This window comes from Anas acuta, chromosome 1 (assembly GCF_963932015.1).
Source record: "Anas acuta chromosome 1, bAnaAcu1.1, whole genome shotgun sequence".
NCBI lineage: Eukaryota > Metazoa > Chordata > Aves > Anseriformes > Anatidae > Anas > Anas acuta.
In genome coordinates this window covers 200,637,556-200,661,979 of record NC_088979.1, presented here as the reverse complement: position 1 = coordinate 200,661,979, position 24,424 = coordinate 200,637,556, and the positions used below count along the sequence as shown (strand labels likewise).

The following is a 24,424-nucleotide window of genomic DNA, read 5'->3' as shown; positions in this document are numbered from 1 at the left end:
ACCGGAAGTCGCCTTCCCTGGGTCCTGCGCGCCTGCGCGGTGCGGCGGCGCTGACCTTCAGCGGGGCGCGGGGGGAGCCGCCGCCATCTTGGCCCCGGGAGCTCCCGCCGCCGCCGCTGTCACCGCCACCGCCGCCATGTTGTGCCGGGGCGCTGCCGTCGGGCTTTACCAGCCGGCATGGTAACGGGAAGGGCTGGGGGGGAGCTGTGAGGGGGAGATGGGGTCGGGGGGGAGCTGTGAGGGGGAGATGGGGTCGGGGGGGGAGCTGTGAGGGGGAGATGGGGTTGGGGGGGAGCTCTGAGGGACAGCTCTGAGGGGGCGAAGTAGCAGGGGGAGCTGTGAGGGGAACGCTGGGGCAAGGAAGGGGTCTCAGGGCTCTGCTCTTCACGGGCAGGCGGCTGGTGGTGCAGGGTGAGGGGACAGATAAAAGCCAGGAGGGTGTTTGGCACACAGGCGGCTGGTGGTGCAGGGTGAGGGGATGGACAGGGCCAGGAGGGTGTTTGTCACAGTATGGGTCCTCTTTGCTTTTCCTGGCTTTAAGCGCTTAAGAAGAAAAACGTGAGGTGTTTTGGAGGTTGTGCCCTTCTGGTGCCCTGCACTGCGGGCCTTGGCTGCCTTACGCTGTTAGCTAAGGTAGAGGATAATCTATTAAATGATATATCTAAAGAAAGAAATGTGGAAGAAATGTGGAAGGTTTGGAGAGATGTGTCCCTGCTGAGGGGTGTTTTTTTGAAAAATAACTGCTCTTAAATTTCCGCCTCTCATAAATGGACCTGTCTTTGACAGGTGTTGTAATGAACTGCCCTAATTTCTCCCACTTTCATTTTCAGGGGCCAAGTCAGGAATATGGCAACTCTGAAAGACAGTAAGTGCTGCTTTGGCCTGCTTTTAAGAGGGAAAAATGTTGCAGGAAGGCCCTTTGTTAGATGATAATTTCAGTTGGTATCTGTTGGATAAAGTCATTGTGGTAGACCACAACAGTGATATGTGAACCTCCATGAACTTACATGAACCATGTGTCCTTCAGGAAAGTCACTGCTTAAAACATTGCTAGAACTAATTCAGGTGCCATATAAGCAAACCAGCATAGTCTTATTCAAACACATCTTAAGAGTAACTTTGTCAAATCTGCTAAAACAGGGCTTTGTTCATCTTTAAGTGAACAGAGCTTGTTTTGTTATGTCTATTGTCCCACATTGGGGAATAAAAGGTTGTCTGAACGTTTCTGCTTTGATAATGCTTCTTTAAGCTATTGCAGGTTTTTATATAGGGGCTTGGTCTTGGACTTGTTCTTAGGACACCTGTTTTGTTTCCTTTTCACATCAATATCTTTATGAATCTCATTGCCACAATCTAAACAGAGGAGGGAAGCTATTCTGTCTCTTTATAGTATTGGGTCTGGGTTTGTTCCCTGTCATCCCGGAAAAGCTGGCAATATTCCTCAAATTATGTGTTTGAGAAACAGTTAGAAATGGAAGGGAAGAGTAGTAAATAAATCTTATGTTGGGGTAAATACTAAATTTATGTCTAGGGTGCAAAACTAGCTGCTGTAAAAATGCATTTGTATTAGGTGGTTTGCTGTGTATGCTGTCTTGGTACAAATACACAGGGCATACCTTTTGTGAGGTTTATTTGGGTGTAGTTTATTTTCTTTCTTCTTTGAGGAACGCAGGGAATGATTTCTGAATAGCTCTTCATAGCATTTTATTGCTTGTTATCAATGTCATTGTGCCCCGTGTTAACTAGTTTTGACCTTCATCCATTAACCTTCTAGTTACCCGACGTTTGAAGTCCATCAAGAACATTCAGAAAATCACAAAGTCCATGAAGATGGTTTCTGCAGCAAAATACGCAAGAGCTGAGAGGGAGCTGAAGCCTGCTAGAATATATGGAACAGGAGCACTGGGTGAGAGAAGGCTCTTGCACTTCAATTTGGGAATAGAAGAGGGAAGCTTTTAGGATGTTGATTAAATGCCTATACTTTTAAATTCCTAGACTTTTAACCTTTTTGTAGATTTTTTTTCCAAAAGAATTTGTATCCCTAAGCCACTGTTACCTTGAGTATTCCTTTATAAGTAATTTATGGAAAGATATGTTTAAGAGTTGTAGTGTGAAATTCATTCTGATAACTGAATTATTTTTTAACTTTGTGTGGTTATATAATTTACTTTATTAGTCATAAAAGCAACATTACTCAGATTCTTTGTCCTCCTCCTTTGTGTTAATGAAATAGTGTTGCACCTTGGTAGCATCAGGTCTAATACTTAAAGGTACTGCCAAACCTTACTGGAAACTCTTGAACTGCACGTGCTTCTTGGACGCTGGACTTGCAATCGGTGTCATTATTTAGTTGAAATTCACTGATGCAGAGATGCAGGTGGCTATGAACTGCTTCTTTGTCACCTCTGGTCAGATCATGTGCAAACTTGAATGATTGTGAGGGAGGTAAAATTCACCTGGCTATGATGTGGAATCCGTTTACCAGTGATTTTAATTGAAATTAGTTAAAGATGTTTTGATGGGACCTATTTGCTTCCTGGTACTTTTGAATAACTTATTTCCTTTTTTGTTTTTAGCTCTGTATGAGAAAGCAGAAATTAAGGCACCCGAGGACAAGAAGAAGCACCTGCTTATTGGTGTGTCCTCTGACAGAGGACTGTGTGGTGCTATCCATACATCTATTGCTAAAACCTTGAAGAGTCAGATTACCAACCTCTCAAATGCAGGGAAAGAAGTTATGGTGGTTGGTGTAGGCGACAAGATTAGAGGCCTACTTCAGAGGTAAAAAAGGAGAGGGGTTGGGGTTGTTTTTCTTTTTCCTGTTGTAGAAATTTTAAAATTGCAAAACCACTCAAAGCTGTATGGCATTCACAGTTAATTGCATTTTATTTAACTGTGCTAAATCCAAGTTCCTTTAGATAAAAGAAAATTGATGAGCTAAAAAGGGTTTTGACCACTTGGATTTGACCGCTGTCTTACAAAACTGATGCATGACATTTCAGATTTGTTCCAAAAATGCAAGGTAGCAACATGAACCCTGTTGCAAGTGTCTGTTTATCATGAAGCTGTAGCTAAATTATAATCATAATTTAACTGGGGAAGGGAAGCAAAATTTCTCCCGGACCCTAATTCAGTAGGATGCTTGGTTCCTAACACTAGTAAGTTAGTGTCATTCCTTGCCTCTTGGTGCTAGGTAGTTGTTTGCTAGAGCACCAGCTTGGTTCTGACACAGATTTTTGTTACTGCAGGACGCACAGCAATTACTTCCTGATGACATTCAAAGAAGTGGGACGGAGACCTCCCAGCTTTGGAGATGCTTCAATCATTGCTTCAGAGTTGCTAAACTCTGGGTATGAATTTGATGAAGGCTCTGTCATCTTCAATCGGTTCAGGTAAGGTTAAACTGAAGCTGCACTGGAAAGATCTTGGGTGGCAGACTTCCAAATAGGGTGTTGGTCCAGTGAAATAAAATGTGAAAACTAACTGTGAATAGGCACGTTCAGTTTAGAAGGTTTAGTGCGGTTTGTTATTGTTTGTGAAGAGCTGATTTCGTGGTTTGGTCGTTCCTTTTTTTTTAATAGCTATGGTTGGAGTTCTCTTTTTACTTGTATAGCGCGTGCTGTTCTATTTCCAGTCAGTGCATCATTATATTTTTCAGGTATTTGTTATATCTTCATCAGGAGTATCACAAAACTTTGAGGAATTAGGACAGAAGTTGTCTGTTAGAAGTTGATATTAAATGTTCAGTTTAGGCTCTTCAGCCAAAGCCTGTTACGCTTTTTTTATACAGGTCTGTCATCTCCTACAAAACTGATGAAAAACCAATCTTCTCGTTTGAAACAGTTGCTGGTGCTGGTAAGTAGCAAACTGGAAACCACCAGGTATGTCAAGGGATAGAAAGTATTTTTGCAGAGAAAGTATTCTGTGTATGGAAATAAGATGTTAAGTCATCTTATGGTGACTGTATCATAAGTTTAAAATTTTGTTTTCTCTTGGCATTCCAAGGCTGATAAATCCAACAGTTGTGGGGAGGGAGGTGAAAAAGAAATGTTGTACTAATTTTGGTTTGAGATTTTTCTCTCAAGCAAGAATTATGCATATGCAAAACTCTTGGTTCCAGTGTTTTTGGCATCGAGTGGTTTTGCACTATTCAGTAAAAACACCCCAAAATGTTTGTGCAGCATTGTGCGGGAAGATTAAACATAACACACCACTGATGCTTTGGCCCTTGTCAGAATCTGCCTTGCTAGTGGTGAAACTTAATTAAAACACACCACATATGTAATCTTGCCGGTATTTAAAATTTTGTTATGAAAGTAGACATAGTACAAGGAGAAAATCCCTCCACATTGTCTTAAGTGGAAACAAGCTTTTGTATGACAAGTCTTCCACATCACATTGTGGTGTTTTATTTAAAGTACAGCTTGGGTTTCTCTGAATCCACTCTTCCGTATTTTACAGAAAGCCTAAGTATCTACGATGACATCGATGCTGATGTGCTGAGAAACTACCAGGAATTTACACTCGCAAATATTCTGTACTACTCCCTGAAGGAGTCCACCACCAGCGAGCAGAGTGCCAGGATGACCGCCATGGACAACGCAAGCAAAAACGCATGTGAGTCTGCTGCCTGGGTTATCCAGGACTTCAACTGCTGACCTCCCTTTTCACAGTTTCTGCTTCTAAAATGATCAGAAGTGAACCAGCTTCTCTCTTAATTACAACTTGAGTCATTTTGTGTGAGCTAATTCTACTGTTGTTTTTTTTGGAACATGTGAACCTCATTTTGTCCCTGGAAAGAAGGATTGCTGTCAATTTTCTAGAACACAAGACTAGGTGACTGAAAGCAAACTTAATGTTTTTTTTAAATAAGAACATGAAATATTCAACTAACCTGGTGGCTGGCCTGAGGATTTCCAAATTTATTTTATAAACCTGTATCTATTTGTAAGACTGATGTAACTAGTAATACATCAATTTAAAGGTGGGGAAACTGAAACAGGTTAAATATTTTACCACCTGTCATGCAGAAAGTTGAGAATATGCAAGTATTCCTTGGGCAGTGTCCAAGTTCAGTGCACCGTAGTCAGTTGCAGTTGGTATTAGTGGGAGAGAGCCAATAACATTTAACGGGGCATGGTGATAAGACTTCAGTCTCAAGAAGGTAGTATTGCATAAAGCTTACTGGAAGCTGAATGAAGCTGATGTGATATGCAGTAGGACTACCTGGAACTGTAAGTATAGGTCTCTGCTGATCCTCTTTATTTTGAAAGTGGTGGTACAGTCTCCATTAAAAGGAAAAAAAGAATTCAAAAAATCAGGCTCCATTTGCCATAACAGCAGTAACTTAGAAGGAAATATTGCTGGTATTTACAGGGAAATCTAACTTAAGCATACTCTATTTGGTTTTATGTTAACATAAGTGATAATGGTACTATGGTATTTATTAGTCTGTCACCTGTTCTTTAGATGTTCAATTCAATTGCCTCAAGCCAAATTATCTAGTTTCTAGATTGGCTGTGAGTTGTATTACCTGTAGGGGAAACTGAAAAGTGCAGTGAGACTCTTGATCATCCCCATGGATTTACAAGAATGTTTGGTATTCTGTTCATTCAACTTTTCCTGTATTTGAATACTTACATGCTTAAATTCCCACCTTAATTTATTCTAGCTGAGATGATTGACAAATTGACCTTGACATTCAACCGTACCCGTCAAGCCGTCATTACCAAGGAGCTTATTGAGATCATCTCTGGTGCTGCTGCTCTGTGAGTACCCATATAAACATGAAAGAGGAGTTTTTCCAAAGTCATGTCGTGCTTGCATCCAGCTTCAGTCAGGTTAACGGGGAAGGTCAAGGCGTGTAACTTCCAGAACCAAAGGGAAAACAGGCCATGGCATGACTCCCAAGTTTTTTCAGCTTGTGGCAGTTCTACTAACAAATGTGAAGCTTGAAAGCCTTTTCTGGCTAGATACACTTCAAAAGCTGGTAAAATAGATTTTTAGCTTCAACACACATCCTTGCTTGAGCAGAGGATGTTTCCTCATTTTGGGCTTTGAATTGGTTTCCCCTCTGCCCCTGCTACATGTTTTTTTTCCTACTGTCTGCTTCAAGCAGCCCAGCACATTGCTATAGTACAGCAGAGGAACTCAGGTGACTGAAATGCCTTTGCATAAATCAGTCTTCTGTGTTTAGAAGTTTGGGGGAGGGGTTGGAAGGAAGAGGGAATTTCTAGAGTCTGTTGATGCCAACTGTGTATCATAAATGTTAAAGTTGAGAATATTGCTTGTTTCCCTGAGAATGACGTTCTGCAACTGTGTGTACAGCAGGTTACAAAATGTGTGGGCTTAGACCACACTTTGTAACTGCATGTAGTCAATGTGTATTACAGCTAACAGTTGAAAAACTTGTGGTGTACTCAAAGATGCAAATACATGTGATAATATCCTGTATGTTTACAGAGTGTCTGGAATACATCCCCTATTGCAATTACGTGCTGTATTGTGCTCCTCACAATACATTTGCAGTTATGAATACTTGCATAGTTTTGCCTTAATTTGCATGAGTTGCTTGCTAACCTGCTTGTTGTGTTTTTTTCTCATAATACCATAACCAGGGATTAATCGACAAAAGAGGTTCAGCCAAATCCAAGAGGTAAAGTTATGGAATGGATTGCATTTAAAATGGAGGGTTTCTAAACATGGTCTTAAACAAGGAAGTCAGAGTTCAGTGATGCTGTTCAGACAAATTTCTACTCCCAGACAGCTGAGAAACTGCCCATTGCGAGTTTGAATCTAAGAGGTTAAGCACCAATTATTTTAAACAAACTATGCCCATGATAGCATACATCAATATTTGACAGTTTTCTATGTTTCTTTTTAATTTATGGGTTATTGGATTCATTTGAAATTACAGTTTATTTTTTTCTATAGTGCCTTGTAATGCTGTGCTATGACTTAAAAATGTCTGTAACACATTGTACCTGAGGAGAGTTCCTTAGCAAAATAAGCACATTCAAAGCTTCAAGGAAAAACAGAATTGATATAGAGAATTTGAGGGGAGCCGGGGAGTAAGGGAGATGAATGAGTTGATAAAGTATTTAGATTGGAGGAGATGAATTTAAAAATGAATTAATTGAAGGATTTTAATTTGATTCTCTTTGCCTTACAGGTGAAGAAAGAGTTCTTCTGAGCAGATGGTTTAACTTACCGGTGTCTGTGTTAATGAGACTGCTTTGCTATTTTGTGAAGAAGTGGTAAAGCCCCAGAAATATATGTAAATTCTTACAATAAACCACCTACATGAAACACATGTTCTTGTTTGTCTATGGAGCAAATGCTTTCAGTTGTCTAAACATCTGGCTTTGACTTGATTGCTCTTTAAAATATAATTTTTAAAGGCTATGAACCTTATTCTTTTAATTTCTGGCATAGAAAGCATATAAGTGGGAGCTTCTTTTGAAGAGTAAAAGAGATTCTGTGTTTAGTGTACTAACACCTTGTGTTTTAAAGTGTTGGTTTTTTTTGTATGTGTTGTATTGTGCCCTGAAGGAGGGTAACGGAGGAATAACCTCTCTGGATCATGCAGTTGGAACACTGACCTCTATCTCATTTGAACACAATACTAGTACTGTTTCTAGAAGTTTGCATTCTAAAAGAAACTGAGCTGACAATATGAATCATTTCAGTGTTTACTTGAAATGCACACTGTTTATATATATTTGAATGCTGTAAAATACAATAATGCTCCCATTTCCAGCATTCACTGGGCGTGACAGATAAAGGAAAAATGTGAATAAAATGATATAGCAGAAGTGTAGGAAAGAAATAGTGGTGTGGTATGACCATAAAAGTTGAAAGCCCCCACCCCAAGTTCTGCAAATAAATCAAGAGTTCTGAAGGACTCGGCATCATACAGGACAGAAACGGGAAGAGGATCTACAGAAGAGATCTGAAGAAAATGGATGTGGCAGTAAGCATCAAACCCATCTGAGTTTGACAGCAGGGACGGGCATAAGCAGCCATGTGCTGTTTGCTCAAGCTGCTCTTGGATTGAGTTAGACCTAAGTCAGCTGGTCTAAAAACCATAAGTGCTGTTTGATCAATTTCTAGTTGACAGCTATGAGCCTATAATTCTTGAAGCATAATTTTATTTTTATGTAGAACACGTAAATCAAGAAATCAAGCTTTGTCATGTTTCTTTTTCTAAATTGTGGGAAACTTTAAGTATAGGGCAAACTCCCAACAGAGTAAATTACAATCTACTGTTGTTTTAGGCTTCCAAGTTTAAAACAATCTCATTTTTTGAGGTAGTCTTGACGATTTACATTCTACTTCTAATGTTGCACACCTGTAGGGCTAAAGCTTCCCAGTGGTGCCTGATTTCCACAGCTGCTGTTGTGGTGGAGCATTATGGACTCCTGTTGTCAGCACCTTCCATGCTCTGCTGATGCTGTGTGAAAATCCCACCTGGCTTTGCCCAGCCTGCCTGCAGCTGGGAATGCAGAGTGGGTAGGAGGCTCATGGGGGTGAGCAGGGATCCATTTCTCATGTCCCAGATGAGAGGGATGGTGTGCAGGTGTAACACTGAGCATGAAAATGTTGGTCTCTTTGAAACTTGTTGGCAAATTGGGATCTGCTGAAGAGGCCTGAGGCAGGAGGAACTCCGTGGTGCAGCAGCAGCATGCTAGGGCACCCTGAAGTAGGGAAACAAACCTCCTGCCTTCTCCATCCTGTCTGATCATTCCCTTTGTCCCCCATACATCATGTCCCTCAATTGCCCTCAGGCAAGGAAATCCTTTTTATATCCACCAGCCTGCTTTCCCTCCTTACCCCTTCCAAGACACAAGGAAGTGGTTAGCACGCAGCCTGGGTCAAACCTGTGTTCCCACTGCAGGCCCTGGGGTGTCCTTGTCTTTTTGTGCTGCCCTCTTGCCCAGCAGGCTGCATTTTTGCCAGGGCTGCTGGACCTGCCATGGTGTAGCACATTCTGCCTTGTGCTTTGGCCCAGCGTTTTCAGGACAGTTTCCTGAATCCATTCTCTGTTGTTGAGATGATAGGTAAAGGTTCTAATCTTTTGTTTGAGTAACAGCATTTGATTTTACAGCAGTTCAGATACTGCAGTCCTAACATCCTCTGACTTTGCAATCATTGCAGTGACTACAACAGCTCTGCATAAAATTTCTGACCTAGTATTATGCATTATATGCTCCTAGGTACCACAGAAGTAGCACGTCCACAGAAGGACGTTCTTTCCAACTCTTTGAATCCCATGTTAATTCCCTTAAGAATGCTTGTGAAACTTCAAACAGGTGAGCTGTACATTTGCAGCTTCTTAAAATGCTCAAAAATTTTTTAGAAGATTGGAAATGCCAGTTCAAAACTCCCCAAAGCTGCTTGGATTGAAGAGAGTGAGCAAAGAACATGCCATGTCCTGAAAACTGATGAACTGACAGACTTTGTCATCAGTCTCACTCCCCTCTCCCTAGATTGCAGGCTTGAGAGGTGGCTGACCCGAGAGACTAGACTGTTTATTGACTAATTAGCACACTACTAATTATCTAATAAATCAAGGAGTAATTCACAAACTAATTAACTTCTGGTAATACAACACTATTATTTACAATTCTGTGTTTCACACTCGGATTAGTTACACACAATGAGTTACAGTTCAGCTTTTGTGTTAGTGTCTACCCAAGCAGTATCATATAACACTTGCATTGCTCCTCACTCTACCCCTCTCACCACTAATAACTCCTCACTCCACCCCTCGCTCACATTGCTCCTCACTCCACCCCTCGCACCAATAATAACTATTATTTTTGTTCCTGGATCCTACTTCCCACCACCACCATTTCATCCTTTCCCTGCCCTCTTTTTTTTTCCCAAATAAACAACTCCCCCCATAAACACTTTCCTCATTGTTCCCAGTTTTGCTACATCTGTTGCCAAAATCTGTTGTTCTACTCCCCCAAAGATCCCCCAAACTCAATTATTTGGCTTATGTTGGGTGCATAGGGTTTTACACACTTTCTACTTCAGACCTGTTTCCCTCATGAAATTCAAGCACTTCCTTATCTTACATTCAAGAATCCACACACTGCAGCAAGGCTGCATACTTTTCCACCCTCATTGTGCTCATCCTGCTCTCCACTGTTTGATTAAAAGTCATTGGCTTTAATTTTGTGTGTGTGGTGGTGTTTTGTTTTATTTTGTTTTGTTTTGTTTTTTTGAGTGTTCTAGTTCCCTGGCTATGCCCTGTCTTGTTATCAGGGATGGCACTGGAGTGGGACCTCTTACCTGCAGATAAGTGCACAGAAACATGCTTTTACAGACGTTTGTCTGCTTGTTTTTGTGGTTCCACCCTGTGCAACAACCTGCAGTTCCAGAAGAGATTCACAAACACATTTTCAATTACTGAAATTAGAAAGGGGAGGAGTGTAACAAGTCAGCCTTTCTTTTTCCTTTTTTTTTTTTTTTTTTTTTTTTCCCTGCAAGGAAGAAATAACCCCCTACAAGTCTCCTGGCTTCAAAATCAATTTTGTTTTAAAGTGTCTTAAATCAGGCTCCTTCCTGTATCCTCGAGAAGTCCCATCACTGTCAAAGATTCCTCTCTGTTATGCTAAAATTTCCCCTCCCATTTCTCAGATTCACACTCCTTGCAGCACAGGAACCCTGCAACTTCCACAGGAGCACAGGAGGTTGCTCCAAAACCAACCTGATGCCAGGTTGACAATATGTGTCATCTGTGTGGTGACAGATGTGGTGAGACTGTGTGGGAATTACGAGGTGGGACATGGTAGCCCTAAGCCACAGCCTCCAAGAGGTTGTGGCTTAGGCCACGTTAGAGTCATTAAGGTTGGAAGAGCCCTCCGAGATCATCTGGTCCAACCAACCCCTACCACCAATGTCACCCACTGAACCATGTCCCCAAGCACCACGTCCAACCTCTCCTTGAACACCCCCAGGGACGGTGACTCCACCACCTCCCTGGGCAACCCGTCCCAGTGCCTGACTGCTCTTTCTGAGCAGAAATGGCTCCTCATTGCCAACCTGAACCTCCCCTGGCAAAACTTGAGGCCATTCCCTCTGTTCCTATCACTAGTTACCTGTCAGGAGAGGCCGACCCCCAGCTCTCCACACTTCCTTTTCAGGCAGTTGCAGAGAGCAATGAGGTCTGCCCTGAGCCTCCTCTTCTCCAGACTAAACAACCCCAGCTCCCTCAGCCACTCCTCGCAGGACTGGTGCTCCAGGCCTTTCACCAACTTCATAGCATTTTTCTGGACATGTTCCAGGGCCTCGATGCCCTTGTACTGAGAGGACCAAAAGTGAACACAATTCAGTTATATATATCTGGGAGAAGTGCGGGGAGGTAGTGGTGGCTTCAGAATGAGACCTGGCTCAGTCACAGAGTCACAGAATAGCTGAGGTTGGAAGGGACCTCTGAAGCTCATCCAGTCCAACCCCTCTGCCAAGCAGGATCACCTAGAGCACATTGCACAGGATGACATCCAGACAGGTTTTGAATATCTCAAGGGATGGGGCATCCACAACCTCTCTGGGCAACCTGTTCCAATGCTTTGTCACCCTCACAGCAAAGAAACGCCCTCTCATATTCAGACTGAACCTCATAATCATATTCAGCTAGAACCTCATATTTAGCTTCTTGTATGCAGCTAGGACCTCATACTCAGCCTCTTATATTCAGCTTTGACCTCCTATTTAGCCTCCCATATTCTGCTTCCATCTTATATTCAGCTGGGACCTCATATTCAGCCTCTTGTATTCAGCTGGGACCCTCATATTTAGCCTCCCGTATCCAGCTGGAACCCTTGTATTTAGCTTGTCATATTCAGCCTCCACCTCATCGTCAGCTCTCATATCCAGCCTCTCATATCCACCTAGGACCTCACACTCAGCCTGTCATACTCAATGCCTACTCCCACATTCAGCCTCTCATATTCAATTCAGCCTCTCATACACAGCCGGGACCTCATATTCATTCTCCCATATTCAGCTGGGACCCTCGTATTTAGCCTCTCATATTCAGCCTCCACCTCTTCTTCAGCCTCTCACATCCACCTGGGACCTCATATTCAGCCTCTTGTACACAACACCTCCTCTCACATTCAGCCTCTCATATTCAGCCTCAGCCTCATGTTTAGTCTCTCACACTCATCCTCTTGTACCCAGCTGAGACCTCATCTTCAGCCTCTCATATTCATTTTCCCCCTTTTTTTCCCCCAAATTTGGAGGAAGTGTGTTTGGCTCTGGTGAGGCCGCACCTCGAGTACTGTGTTCAGTTTTGGGCCCCTCGCTACAAGAAGGACATCGAGGTGCTCGAGAGAGTCCAGAGAAGGGCATGAAGCTGGTGAGGAGTCTGGAGAACAAGTCCTACGAGGAGCGGCTGAAGGAGCTGGGCTTGTTCAGCCTGGAGAAGAGGAGGCTCAGGGGCGACCTTATTGCTCTTTATAAGTACATTAAAGGAGGCTGTAGCGAGGTGGGGGTTGGCCTGTTCTCCCACGTGCCTGGTGACAGGACGAGGGGGAATGGGCTTAAGTTGAGCCAGGGGAGTTTTAGGTTAGATGTTAGGAAGAACTTCTTTACTGAAAGGGTTGTTAGGCACTGGAACAGGCTGCCCAGGGAGGTGGTGGAGTCACCATCCCTGGAAGTCTTTAAAAGACGTTTAGATGTAGAGCTTAGGGATATGGTTTAGTGGGGACTGTTAGTGTTAGGTCAGAGGTTGGACTCGATGATCTTGAGGTCTCTTCCAACCTAGAAATTCTGTGATTCTGTGAAAAATCCCCATCCCAGCCTAACTAATCGAGCCCCCCCCCCTCCCCTTTCCCGCTCGATGCGCTCGGCGCTGGAGCGGCGGCGCCTGGCGCGGGGCGGGCGGCGGGGAGAGGCGGCAGCGCCAAGATGGCGGCGGCGGAGGCGGCGGCGGGCCCGGCGTGAGGCGGCCGCGGCCCTCCCGGCCCGGTGGAGCCGGGGAGGCAGGCAGGGAGGGCGGCATGTGCGAGACCTACTCGCGGTGGCTGCTCCGGGTGTCGGTGGCGCAGATCTGCCAGGCCCTGGGCTGGGATTCGGTGCAGGTCTCGGCCTGCGACCTCCTCACCGACGTGCTGCAGCGGTACCTGCAGGGGCTGGGCCGGGGCTGCCACCGCTACTGCGAGCTGTGTGAGTGAGGGGACGGCTCGGGGAAAAAAGGGGGGGGGGATTAGGGGGGTGTCGGGGAGGTTTTGGGGGTGATGGGGGGGCTTGGGGAGGTGGAGGTGGGGTTTGGGGCGCTTAGGGGTGGTGATGGGGGGTTGAGGGGGTGATGAGGGGGTTTTGGGGGAGGTGAGGGGGTTTGGGGAGTGATGAAGGGGCTTTGGGGGTGGTGAGGGGAGTTTGTGAGGTGATGAGGGGATTTTTGGGGGAGGTGAAGGGGCTTGGGGGGTGATGAAGGAAATTTCGGGGAGATGAGGGGGCTTGGGGGAGGTGAGGTGATTTGGGGGGCTATGGGTGGTGAGTGGAGGATCTGAGGGGGTGATGGGGAGGCTTTGGGTAGAGATGAGGGGTTTGGAGTGGTGATTGTAGGGTTTAGGGGGGTAATGAGGAGGTTTTGGGGGTGGTAGCGAGGGGTTTGGGGGGTTTATGGGAGTAATGGGAGACTTGGGGTGGTGCTGTGAGGTTTTGGAGATCTTGAGATAGCGATGGAGGTGTTTGGGGGGCTTGGCGGGGTAATGGGGGGCTTGAGGTAGAGATGAGTGTCTTGAGGTGGTTATGAGGAGATCTGTGAGGCTTGGGGCTGTGATGGGATGGTGAGAGAGGGACTTGGAGAGTGATGGAGGAGTGTGGGGGTGTTGGAGTGGTAATGGGGTTTTTGGGGGTGGTGCTGGGGGCAGAAGGCTGGGGAACACCATGGGGAGAGGGGCTGCGGGAACGGACAAGGTCAGCGCCGCTCGGATGTGGGCTGGGGGAGCAGGGTCAGGCAAGGTGAGCTCCAGAGGTCCCTGCCCATCTCAGCTGTTCTGTGGTTCCCTGAAGGGAGGTGTTGGGCCGGGACTGGGGGCTGTGTAGAGGAAGTAAGGAGAGTCATAGAGGCATTAGGGTTGGAGAAGACCTCCCAGATCATTTGGTCCAACCATCCCCCTACCACCACTGTCACCACCAAACCATGTCCCCAAGCACCACGCCCAACCTCTCCTTGAACACCCCCAGGGACGGTGACTCCACCACCTCCCTGGGCAACCCGTCCCAGTGCCTGACTGCTCTTTCTGAGCAGAAATGGCTCCTCATTGCCAACCTGAACCTCCCCTGGCACAACTTGAGGCCATTCCCTCTGGTCCTATCACTAGTTACCCATGAGAAGAGGCCGACCACCAGCTCCCCACAGCTTCCTTTCAGGCAGTTGCAGAAAGCAATGAGATCTCCCCTGAGACTCCTCTTCTCCAGGCTAAACACCCCCAGTGTCCTCAGTAGGGCAGCCCTGGGGACAGTGGAGGTAGGAGCAATCTTTTGGGGTCACAGGAAAGGTGACTGTGGGTAGGAAGGCTGTGGGGAGTGTTGGTGGTTATGGGGCTAAGAGCAATATGGGGAGCTGTGCTTGTGGGGCCATGGGCATACCTCTATAGAGTGTCATCGAGCTGTGGTGCCTGGGGTGAGAGGTTAACGTGTATCAGGGTGGCATGGGGTCCTATATGTGATGCTGGGGGTGTGTATGTATGGGGTAAGCAGCGGTGCTGAGGGGCCAGGAATGTGTCAGGGGCTGTGGGGCCGCTGTGTGTGAGGGCAGGGATGTGTCTGAGTGTTTTCTGGAGGATTGATGGAGCTGTAGGAGAGATGTGGGATGTGCGTTCAGGGGAAGCAACAGGGCTGCACGTGTAAGGGGTGGGAGTACGTGTATGGGGAGAGGGAAGGGTGTCATTTTGGTGCCCGTGGTATGGGGTGAGAGCCACCCCATGTGGATACAGTGGAAGGGGTTTGACTGCGGGGACTGGCACTGACACCACTGCTGAACTGTCATCAGCAGGAGCTGGAGTGAAGGAGCGGGACGGGGTGCCCAGGGCCTTGCTGGATTTGGAGTGAGGCTGTGCAGGGGGGGGAACGGGGCCGCCAGCCCCATTGCTGGGGCCTGGAAGGGGGAGTCCACGCCAAGAGGGACAAGAGAAAGAAGTGGGGTCTGTGTGAACGCATGGAAGTGGGGAGGGTTGAGAACAGGGCAAGAAACAGTGCTGCTGGGTCTGGCAGTGGGACGGGGTGACATTGTGAGGCCCTAAGGGTTGTTTAGGACACCACAGGGTAAGATTTGAGGGAGGCTGGTGGCCCTACAGCATGTGGGGGTGCTGGCGGGTCTGTATCGCGTGTGGCAGAGGAGAGTGAGCAGATGCCTGGGGTACAGGAACGTGAGGAAGGGGATGCCAGGATCCTGCTGGGTCCGGGAGAGCATGGGGAGGTGGCTGGGAGCAAGGATGAAACCTTGCTGCCCTATTTGTGGGGTGTAACGTGAGGGACGGGGGGCTGCCAGTGCTGCTGTTGGGTCTGTGAGGGTTGGAGCGGGGATAAAGCTGGGGGTGCAGGGGCGTTGTTGGCTGCTTGTTCAGAGTGAATTCGGAGCAGAGACCCACAGGAGAGGAGCAGCCTGGGTCTGGAGGTGCTGCTGCCAGGTCTTAAAAGTTGGATGCGAAGCTGTGTGCAGTGCCTGAGCCCAAATAGGAGCTGCCTGTGAGGATGTTACAGGAGACAGCACACACAGCTCAGAGCAGCGGGGCTACGGGGTAAAAAAGGAGCCGGCCTCGGCTCGGTCAGAGCTCCCCCTTGCCCTGGGGTCGGTGTAAATTCCAGGCTGATGCTCTGTTGGTGGAGCGGTGCTGGTGGAAGAGGTGAGCTGGGGAGCAGCGTTGCCTCCCAGGCATGGCTGACTCTGCCACAGGTACTGCAGCTCTTGTAAGCCCGGGAGGAAAAGGTGCAGAGGTGAGGAAAATCCAGCTTTGGCCTTTTGTTGCTTGAGGAATTGGAAATACTCAGTGGGAGACAGTGGAAATAAAACGTCCCCTCTAGCTCTGGGTACCCCAAAAAGTGGGGAAGGAAATCTTTTTCCTCCTCGGTGTGTGGAGAAGGAAGATGTATCACATGTGTACATAATTTAGTGAGAAGGGGAACGTGTTGTTTTCATGCCAGCGATACGGTATTTCTTAAACTCTCTTAAAATAATTCCTGTATTTCTTTCTTTAAAAGCTTTGTGACAAGACTTCTTAACGCTCAGCTGATGTCTCACCGCTTCTTCAGCCTCGTTTCCTTTCGCTCCTAAAATAAGTCACTGTACAAACCCAGATTGGGATGAATGAGCAGGATTTTGCCACGGTTTGGCAGAAGGGGAATTAATTAAATCCCAATTGTAGCATCTTCATTGTCGGCGCGTTATCTCGGAGTCAGACCGGTTGGGCTCGAGTTAGCAGGGTTGTCAGCTGGGGGGACGTAATCTTTGTATTCAAACTGGGATGGATTTACCCCGACGTAGCTGCGACCGTGTGGTATTGCTCTGAGAAGCATGGCATCGCTGCTCACGCAGTTTCTCAGCTGCAGAAGAAAGTGACGGCTTTCCCAGCTGTGTTAGATCTTTGTTCCAGCTGTTACATCCCATTAGGAGAGCCGCGTCCAGGATTTTCAGTGCTTTTCTGCTGTTGTTTCTTTGCATTTGCAGTGGCTGCGGTTGACGGGAGCTTCTGGGGCTGTTAATAGAAGGGAAAAGGATTTGCAAAGCGGCCTCGAGGGGTTTGATGCTGCGAAATGCCTCGGAATATCTGTGCTGGGGGCGGAGAGGGTGAACTTACAGGGGAGATAGTAAGGGTTGCCTTCGTATGATGCTGTTTATTTTTGTTGAAAGCTTGTAAGAGGAAGTTATTCACTATGCTGTGTGCTTCCCATGCATGTCTATACACTAAAACATTTGGAACACGGTGCTGGAATGTGTAATTAAGGCATTGGGCTACCAAACAAGCTGGCATTGTGTGGTTTCTGAGAGCCAGGATGCCCATTTTTGCCCTTGTTTGTTTTAGGGAGAGGTTCCCTGCCGTGTGCTGCTGCTTTTTGCACTCACGGTCCACGGGAGCTTGCCAGAAGCAGCAGCACAGCTGGGGCTTTGACTTAACCCCTGTGATTTCCTTGCAAATGTCATACTGGGGACACCATCCAGTGAAGACAGCCTCATTTGCTGTGAGTTTAAGAGTTTAGCCAACACAACTTGGCAGCGGGGCAGTTGGTCGTGGATGTCCAGTCCAAGAGTCCACTTGCCACCGTGTTTGTGTGAGCGACGTTATTGATCAGAGGGATGGAGACAGGAGGCATGATCTCTGCCCCCAAAAGTCTGATTTTCTTCTCTTACGCTGCTTTAAAGAGCAACCAGATTGCTTAGCTTCAGTCACTGAGGACGCTGGGGCATGTTGCAGCAGAGGTGTAAAGCTGTACGATATAACAGAACACATTTACCCCTGGTTTTATAAACAGGACAGATTTAGATTGCACTTCTAGTTTTAGGAGCAGATTATAAACTACGTTGGAGGTGTTCTGGGTAGAGAAGCGAGTTTTTCACCAGTCTTTCCCTGGGTTTCCCATGCTGAACAAATCCTTGGATATGCTCTCGCTTCTTTCTGCTGAAATTTGCAGGAAGCAAAGATTAAAAGTTTGATTTCATATCACGTGAATGGATTTTTTTAAAGACTATTTTTATACGAGCATGAAAGAAGTTATAAATAAAGTTCCCCTCTATTTTAATACATTAAATTTTATATTAATAATACAAATGCATTTATAAAGGCAGGGTGTGATCTGATGAGCACAACCTTGTCTCAGAAGGCAAAATGACAGATCTTGCAAAGTGTTTTGCCAACATAGAGCTGGCTCAAAAACTGCTCTAGTTTTCCTGGAGCTGTCTCCTGCAAAGGAAAACTGAACTGAGTTACGGCAAATCTCTGCTGTGGAGAATGCCAAAAGCAGGCTGGTATTTCCACTGGAATTAACGCAGCGGAGAGGATTGACCTGGCATCAATCAAATTTACCTTGTAGATTTTTTTCATTTTTTAAAAAAATATTTCAACCTTCTAAGTATGTCATAACCTAAATCAAATAATAGTAACCTCGACCAAAGCATTAGGTCTTGGTGCTCAGTTTCAGTGAGTAGACTCCCTGCTCTGATGTTGAATGTTGTAACCAGTATCTGTCCAGGGCCAGTAACGCTTCTTATAAGTGTACCTCTTTATGTCCTGATAACCTTAAATTTTGATGTTTTTAAGCTAATTAACTTGCTGGCTACCAATGAAGGACAACTTCTTTTTTTTTTTTTTTTTTTGCTTGACATTTATTACCAGGAAAAGGAGCAGACTCCAAGCAGCCGTAACAAGAAGATTCTTTTGCCTGCTTGGTAAAACTACATAAATAAGGCTCTTTTTCCCCAGTTAAGTGCTCTCAAACAAGGCATGTATACTTACTAAATAATCTGCTGTGTGCTTCTGGCTGTTCCTGTGGATGCAGGATTGAAGTGGTGAGTTGTCTGCCTGACTTACCCAACCATCAGTGCAGGTTTAATGTGTGGCAGGGCCGTGCATCTTGCTGCAGCACAAGGAGTCTGTGAGGGAGCTGAGGAGCTGTACCTAAATAATCCCCTGCTTAAAAATGAAATAATCTCTCTTTGATACCAGCCATGAGGATGAACGCTGAGCTATTTATAAGAGGCTGCACGTGTTGCATGGGTAGTGACTGATGAGTTCTTCTCAGTGTATTTATTATAGAGCTGCAGTTTCTCCCTGCTTAAAAAGAAAAGAAAGGCACGAAACCAAAAGCTCTCTGTCCTGCCCTTACTCACTCGTTAATTTTTCACTGACTGGCGTGATCTTTGGGCCTCAAAGTGGGAGGTGATGGGGAGGTGGAGGCAGGACAGAAGTAATCCATCCATCAGCCCTTCCCGAGGCTGAACTGGAGGAAAGCACAGGAGTTTTTCCTTGTGCCAGCCTCAGCTCCTGCAGTTTCTTTGGACACCGTGGATATCTGTCAGGTGGCTTGCAGTGGAGCCGAATTAACTGCAGGTTAATTGAATTAACTGCAGGTGACACGGAGCTGTAGGGCTGAGGACTGGAAAACTGCCCACCTGCCTTGGTTCTGCTGCTTCCCTGCAGCTCCGGTGCTGGTTTGGGATCTGCTTCTGCATGCAGATCCCTCCTCGCCTGTTGTTCACTTGTGCATAATTGAGGCTGAGGGTAAGGTGACTGCGTGGCCCTTCCTGCAGCTTCCTGACGTGCTGGTTTGGGGCTGGTTGTCGCAGCTAGATCAGTTTCAGTGTTCAGTTGCCAATTAGGACTGTACAGCCTAAAAGCTTGTGAGAACGATGCTCTCCTAGTTCTCTGTTCTTTGGGGAAGGAGAAGAGTTGTCTTGCTGCCTGAAGCATTCCCACCTGCTTGCTTCTCTTTCCAGTCCTAGAGAATGGATATTATTTGAAGCATTGCGATACAGGGAGCAGCATTAGGCTGGCACTGGAAGGCTTCAGCATCTGAATTTTTAAACAAATATCTGAAGAATATCGAGAGAAGTTCACTATGCTCAGAATTAATTTTTTTTTGGCATCATTAGGTCACGAAAAAATCCCTAAGACTAACTAAAAGACCAGGAGAGTTACGTGTTTGTCAGCATTCTCTTTCATGTGTCTGGCTTCTGCTATTTCAGTCACTTTTCAGTCACTTTTTTTTTTTTTTTTTTTGTTGAACCAGACAGTAAAGAGAAATGTTAGACCATTCATAAGTATAAAGGCACAAGCTTGATTTTTTTTTTCATGTTTGATGAATCACCTGAAGTTACATTTAATACATTTGTGTGCTGTATGTATTTCCAGCTGATAAGTGTTTTGAAACTGAAACTTGTTTCTGTTCGCCTTTCTCACTCAGGGTAGTCTCTCTTGAAAAGAAGAGGTGAAATGATCAGCGCTTTCATTCCCGTGACAGTTTTCAGGAAGTTCTGAGCTTTTAATCAGTTTTACAACTTGTCATGACTTCTTTGGGTGGAGATACATAAAAATGAAACTTCTCTATGTGCTTTTTTTTCTTCATTTAAAAAAGAAGGCATTTTTAATCTGTTACCCTCATCTTTTGAGCCTGCTTTTTAATGATACGGTTGCTTAAATATTTTCATGCCTTAAACACTCGTGATAGTTGCTTCTCTGCCCCAGGTTCTTAATAACCACTTGTAGGAAGAAATACTTTTTAGCATTTATCACTTGCTACTTGTGTCAGTTTGGTTTTGGAGGTTCAAAAGATCACAAGCAGAACTGGAAAAGGACCTTCTTGTATCACAGCCATAAACTGGACTAACCCTTCACCCTAAGCACGTGGCAGTGCAGCTGACAAGAGGCTCTTGCTGAACAGAGCTCCTGAAATGCTGTCGTGGAGCCACTGCCATGGGGCAGGTGTTTTGCCTTGTAGTTCTTGATGCATCCTGCCTCAAATGTGCCCCAAACATCTGGCTGGGGAGCTTATTTAGGCATTTTCCCTGCTTGTGGGCTTGATTTTTCTCCCAAGACAGGGCAGACACAAGCACGGGGTGCACCCATGTCTGTTGGTACACTCTCCAGGTCTAGGTGATACCCACCTGGGTGTGAGTGCTGAGGCTCGCTGTGGACCATCCCTGTCCTCCTAATCACACAGCCAGGCACTTCAAGAGCATCCAGGGAATAAACGTGCTCTAATTCTGATCTTGTTGAAAAGTTTCCCTGGGGATTTCGTTTTAACTGGCTGTCCAACTTGTACCCATTAGGTCTCGATGCTTTAGCAAGTGGTTCAGGAAGTTCACAGGTATCTGCATTGTCTGAAGATCACTAAAAATGACAACACAAATTTTCTTATCCACGTCAACTGAGTTTATTTTTTTAATAAATAAAAAACTCACCTGTCAAGTGCACAGTGGCTACAGGGATCTCCAAACTGCCCTAAAGTGGCAATAGCTGTAATTACATTTGTGTGAGATTCCAGATTTCTGTCCCTGAAGTCTGCAGGGGAAATCAGTATTGCACTCGTACTATATCATAAAAACACAAAATACGAGATGATTCTTGTTGTGCGGAGTTCCTGTTCTGAATACAGACAAAAGAGGTGCTGAGTTATTCCGATTTCCATTTTAGCCGAGGAGAGAATTAAAACACCAGCGACTTGCCCAGAGTCACACAAGAGGCCTGTGTTGTAGAGCTGAGGATCAAAGCCATAATCTGAATATTACCCTTATCTTCACCGCGAGACTAAGAAGAGAAATTCTAGAAGAAAATTCTTATTTTCTGAATGTACCTGCAGGCATAAGTTGGCTGGGAGCTTGAATTCATCCAGTGAAGTGAGAACCAGCCCTGCTTTGGCTTCCAGTTAAATCAAGAGGAGATTAGGTTCAAGGAAGAACAAAAGAGCAGATCACAGATCCCCCCGACCCAGTTCTCCAAGGCTGGGGTTTCAGATCCTGCATTCACAACAGTCGTTGTGTTCCTGCAGTAAGCACGGGCTGCTTTTCCATAGTAACTCGAAAAACTAAATCCCAGCTTATTATCCTGTAGGAATACAATATCTTTGTAAACCAACTGTATATAACTTCAATAGTTCAGAATAATTTTATAAAATTTTAAAAAAAATCATGTTTGAGATCCAAGGCATCTTTATTATTGTGATTACAAGAAGTTAGGATGAGGCTTAAAGTGGTGCCTTAGGTACTGAGGCCAGGTGCCCAGTTCTCCCTCTGGAGGCCTTTGGAGGAATTGCCCTCTGCTCAGAGAAACTGAGGCACTTGGAGGACTTCTGGGCTGTATAATTTAAATCTTTGACCCTAATTATATGCGTGGAAAAAACTGCTTCCTCTGTTGGACTGTTTTGGAGATTGTGTAACAGAATAGTGTAAGAATTCATTGTGTTTTTCATAAGGAAAAGATTTTTGCTCTAGAGTCTAATTTAAAATGCACCGCAGGAAATCAGTCCCTGAAAGTTAGAATAGGATGTTCTCTTCTCATCAGACCACTGCGTGGTATTGCTGTGTTTCATCTGGGAGGTATATCTAACTGGTAGGTAAAGTGACTCATAGTTTATGAAGCTGGTAGATTTCATCTGATGGAAAGATGCTATGAAAGTATTTTTGTTATCGAGAGATAAATGAGATACCTTCTACTTTGCTACCTATGAACTACATTAGTGCAGCAAAATGGAATTGTTAATTTTCCAGATTAAAAAAAATAATCTTTGTTCTGTTACATGCTGGTAAAAGGGCACTTTCTGTGTATTGAGGGCTTATTTTGTTCATTTCAATGTACATTATGAAATAGAAAACTATTTTGAATGGTATTGCACGGTGTTAATTGTCTGTTGCCAGGTAAATCTGCCTCTTGCTGCTGCCTTGGTTTACTTGCTGTATTTGTTGGCGTACAGTTGTTTAAAATGGTAGGGGTTGAAACAAAACACTTTTAAATGGGAGTACAGTATTAACCCAAAACTTTTTTATAGCCCAATAAACAGTAAACCTGGCAAAACTGAGGGTCAGTAACCTCCGTTACTGGTGGTGAGCAGTGGCAGGTTGTAATCTTTGAGCACAGATCTTCAGGTTAATTTTTTTTTAACTGGATTTTTGCAAAAACATCATTCTCTTGTATTTTATTTTATTTTTTTGTTACAGATGGCCGCACAGATCCAATTTTGGATGATGTAGGGGATGCCTTCAAGCTTATGGGGGTTAACCTGCATGAGCTAGAAGATTACATACACAATATTGAACCTGTGACTTTCGCACACCAAATCCCTTCGTTTCCCGTCAGCAAGAACAATGTCCTACAGTTTCCCCAGCCTGGGAGTAAAGATGCAGAAGAAAGAAAAGAATACATCCCTGACTATATGCCACCTATTGTCTCCTCTCAAGAAGGTGCGGAATTAATCATTTGCTTTTTAAATTTTATTTCCTGTGTGTTTGCAGATTTGTTTGCATCGTTGAGCTGTTCAAGCTGTGCTGCCGGCAGTAGTCACTAGGAATTACATAGGCAGAGATGACGTTAAAACGTGGTTAAAAAGAGGAAATAGTGCTGTGGCAAAAGCTTGTTTTCCACTATTAATTTACGTGCCACAGAGATTAACTGGTGTCAAAGTACGCCATGCTAATACACGTTCCTATAATGCATTTAAGTTCTCGGATGGCCATAGAAATCAATGCTTTATAGTAATTCAAATATGTCTCTTACACATAGTGTGAGAACTTGCATAATTTGGTGAAGGCAGAAAAGGGAAGGTTGGCAAGACCTGCACAGGGTTCCCAGGTCCTGACAGCTGGTTTTGCTTCTGTTGAATAAATTCAGCAAAAGCACAACCTTCCAGTTAAAAATGAAGTCAGATTTAAAATAAGTAAGAGTCGTTTAGAGGCGCAGTGCTTGCTTTTAATTCTCTTGGCCGATGTTGACTGGTATTTTATCATCACTATTTCAAGTGTTCTCTTTTTCTTTCTTGTATTAAAAGTCCTGCACAGAGGCTAAGGATCACTGTAGCAGTGAAACCAACTATAGAAATGTGACAAGCTGCAGTTAACCTAAGAATTTTATCAGTGGCAGTGGAAAAAGCAAAATCTTTTTTTTTCCTGTTTTTTTTTTTTTTAACTACGTGAAACTTGATTGCTAACTATTAAGATAAATGTTTAAGAGCTTTGACCTAGTCCAACTTTCTCTTTGAATAGCGAACATCCTGCACGTGTGCTTTCTGAGGAAATGTATGTAAGTTTGTGGCTTGGGTACAAAAATGCCAGGCAGAAGAACATTCTTTCCTGAAAGAGTATGTAACAAACTGGCACAATTCTCAAAATGTTTATTTCGTTTAAAGTTTACGTGGGGACAGAATGGATATCGTGCTCTGTTTTGCCTGTTGTTCTTTTTGAAGAGCTTAGGTCTCAAATTTTGAATGCTGAAATACGTGCAAATTTCTGCCCAGTGTAAAGATGAACACAAATGACATCGCCTTGTAGGTAAGATGCAATGTGTGCCCTGCCACTACAAATGTTGCGTGGGGCAGTTTTTCCATGATTACTAAGCAGTATCTTAAGTCTTGTATACGTCACGTTGAGATAGCATTACTAGGTGCTTCAGTTAGTCTAAATGAAATTATTGTTGGGAAACAGCTATCAGAAGTGTAAACGAATGTCAGATAGGGTGGTTTCAGTGTGTGCAGTTGTTCGGAAAAAATACTCCATTTCCAGTAACAATCGGAGGACTTAATTATGCTGATGAGTGTTTCCGAAGCTCTATGCCTGACTTTCCTGTTTTCTCTCTGTATTATATGCAATTATTTTATAGATCAATAGCATTTTAATGGCTCTTGCCTCCATACAATGCAGGAAGTAAAAATTCTGTTCAAAGCAGAACTATTTTCTTGAATTGATAAGAAGATACTAAAATCT

At 44.7% G+C, this 24,424-nt stretch overlaps 3 protein-coding genes across 6 annotated transcripts in view; 2 read left to right on the top strand and 1 right to left on the bottom strand.

Annotated features, from left to right (window-relative positions):
- Positions 1-24,424, bottom strand: part of ITIH5 (inter-alpha-trypsin inhibitor heavy chain 5) — a 134,511-nt gene that overhangs the window by 94,918 nt on the left and 15,169 nt on the right. The window lies entirely within an intron of this gene.
- On the top strand, positions 22-7,310 carry ATP5F1C (ATP synthase F1 subunit gamma). 4 transcript variants are annotated; one of them, XM_068670074.1, is made up of 10 exons: positions 23-180; positions 831-865; positions 1,775-1,906; positions 2,577-2,781; positions 3,249-3,392; positions 3,791-3,855; positions 4,462-4,617; positions 5,672-5,768; positions 6,618-6,655; positions 7,172-7,310. In XM_068670074.1, exons 1-9 carry the CDS (start codon positions 137-139, stop codon positions 6,622-6,624), a joined length of 885 nt encoding a protein of 294 aa, XP_068526175.1. In that variant the 5' UTR covers positions 23-136; the 3' UTR covers positions 6,625-6,655; positions 7,172-7,310. The 4 variants fall into 4 exon arrangements, with proteins under 4 accessions (XP_068526176.1, XP_068526175.1, XP_068526174.1 ...); XM_068670073.1 differs by having other exon boundaries at positions 6,618-6,660; positions 7,178-7,310; XM_068670075.1 differs by lacking the exon at positions 6,618-6,655 and having other exon boundaries at positions 22-180.
- TAF3 (TATA-box binding protein associated factor 3) overlaps positions 12,887-24,424 on the top strand; it is a 114,226-nt gene continuing 102,688 nt past the window's right edge. Inside the window, exons 1-2 of the mRNA XM_068670078.1 lie at positions 12,887-13,179; positions 22,667-22,909. Of these exons, the coding sequence (XP_068526179.1) occupies positions 13,014-13,179; positions 22,667-22,909 (409 nt within the window). The 5' untranslated portion in view covers positions 12,887-13,013. The remainder of the gene's footprint in view (positions 13,180-22,666; positions 22,910-24,424) is intronic.

Excerpts from the sequence above, each read along its gene's own strand:
- ATP5F1C (XM_068670074.1), top strand. The coding sequence starts at position 137 with ATGTTGTGCCGGGGCGCTGCCGTCGGGCTTTACCAGCCGGCATG. Across the intron at positions 866-1,774 it reads TATGGCAACTCTGAAAGACA|TTACCCGACGTTTGAAGTCC; the intron begins GTAAGTGCTGCT and ends TTAACCTTCTAG. Across the intron at positions 3,856-4,461 it reads TGAAACAGTTGCTGGTGCTG|AAAGCCTAAGTATCTACGAT; the intron begins GTAAGTAGCAAA and ends CGTATTTTACAG.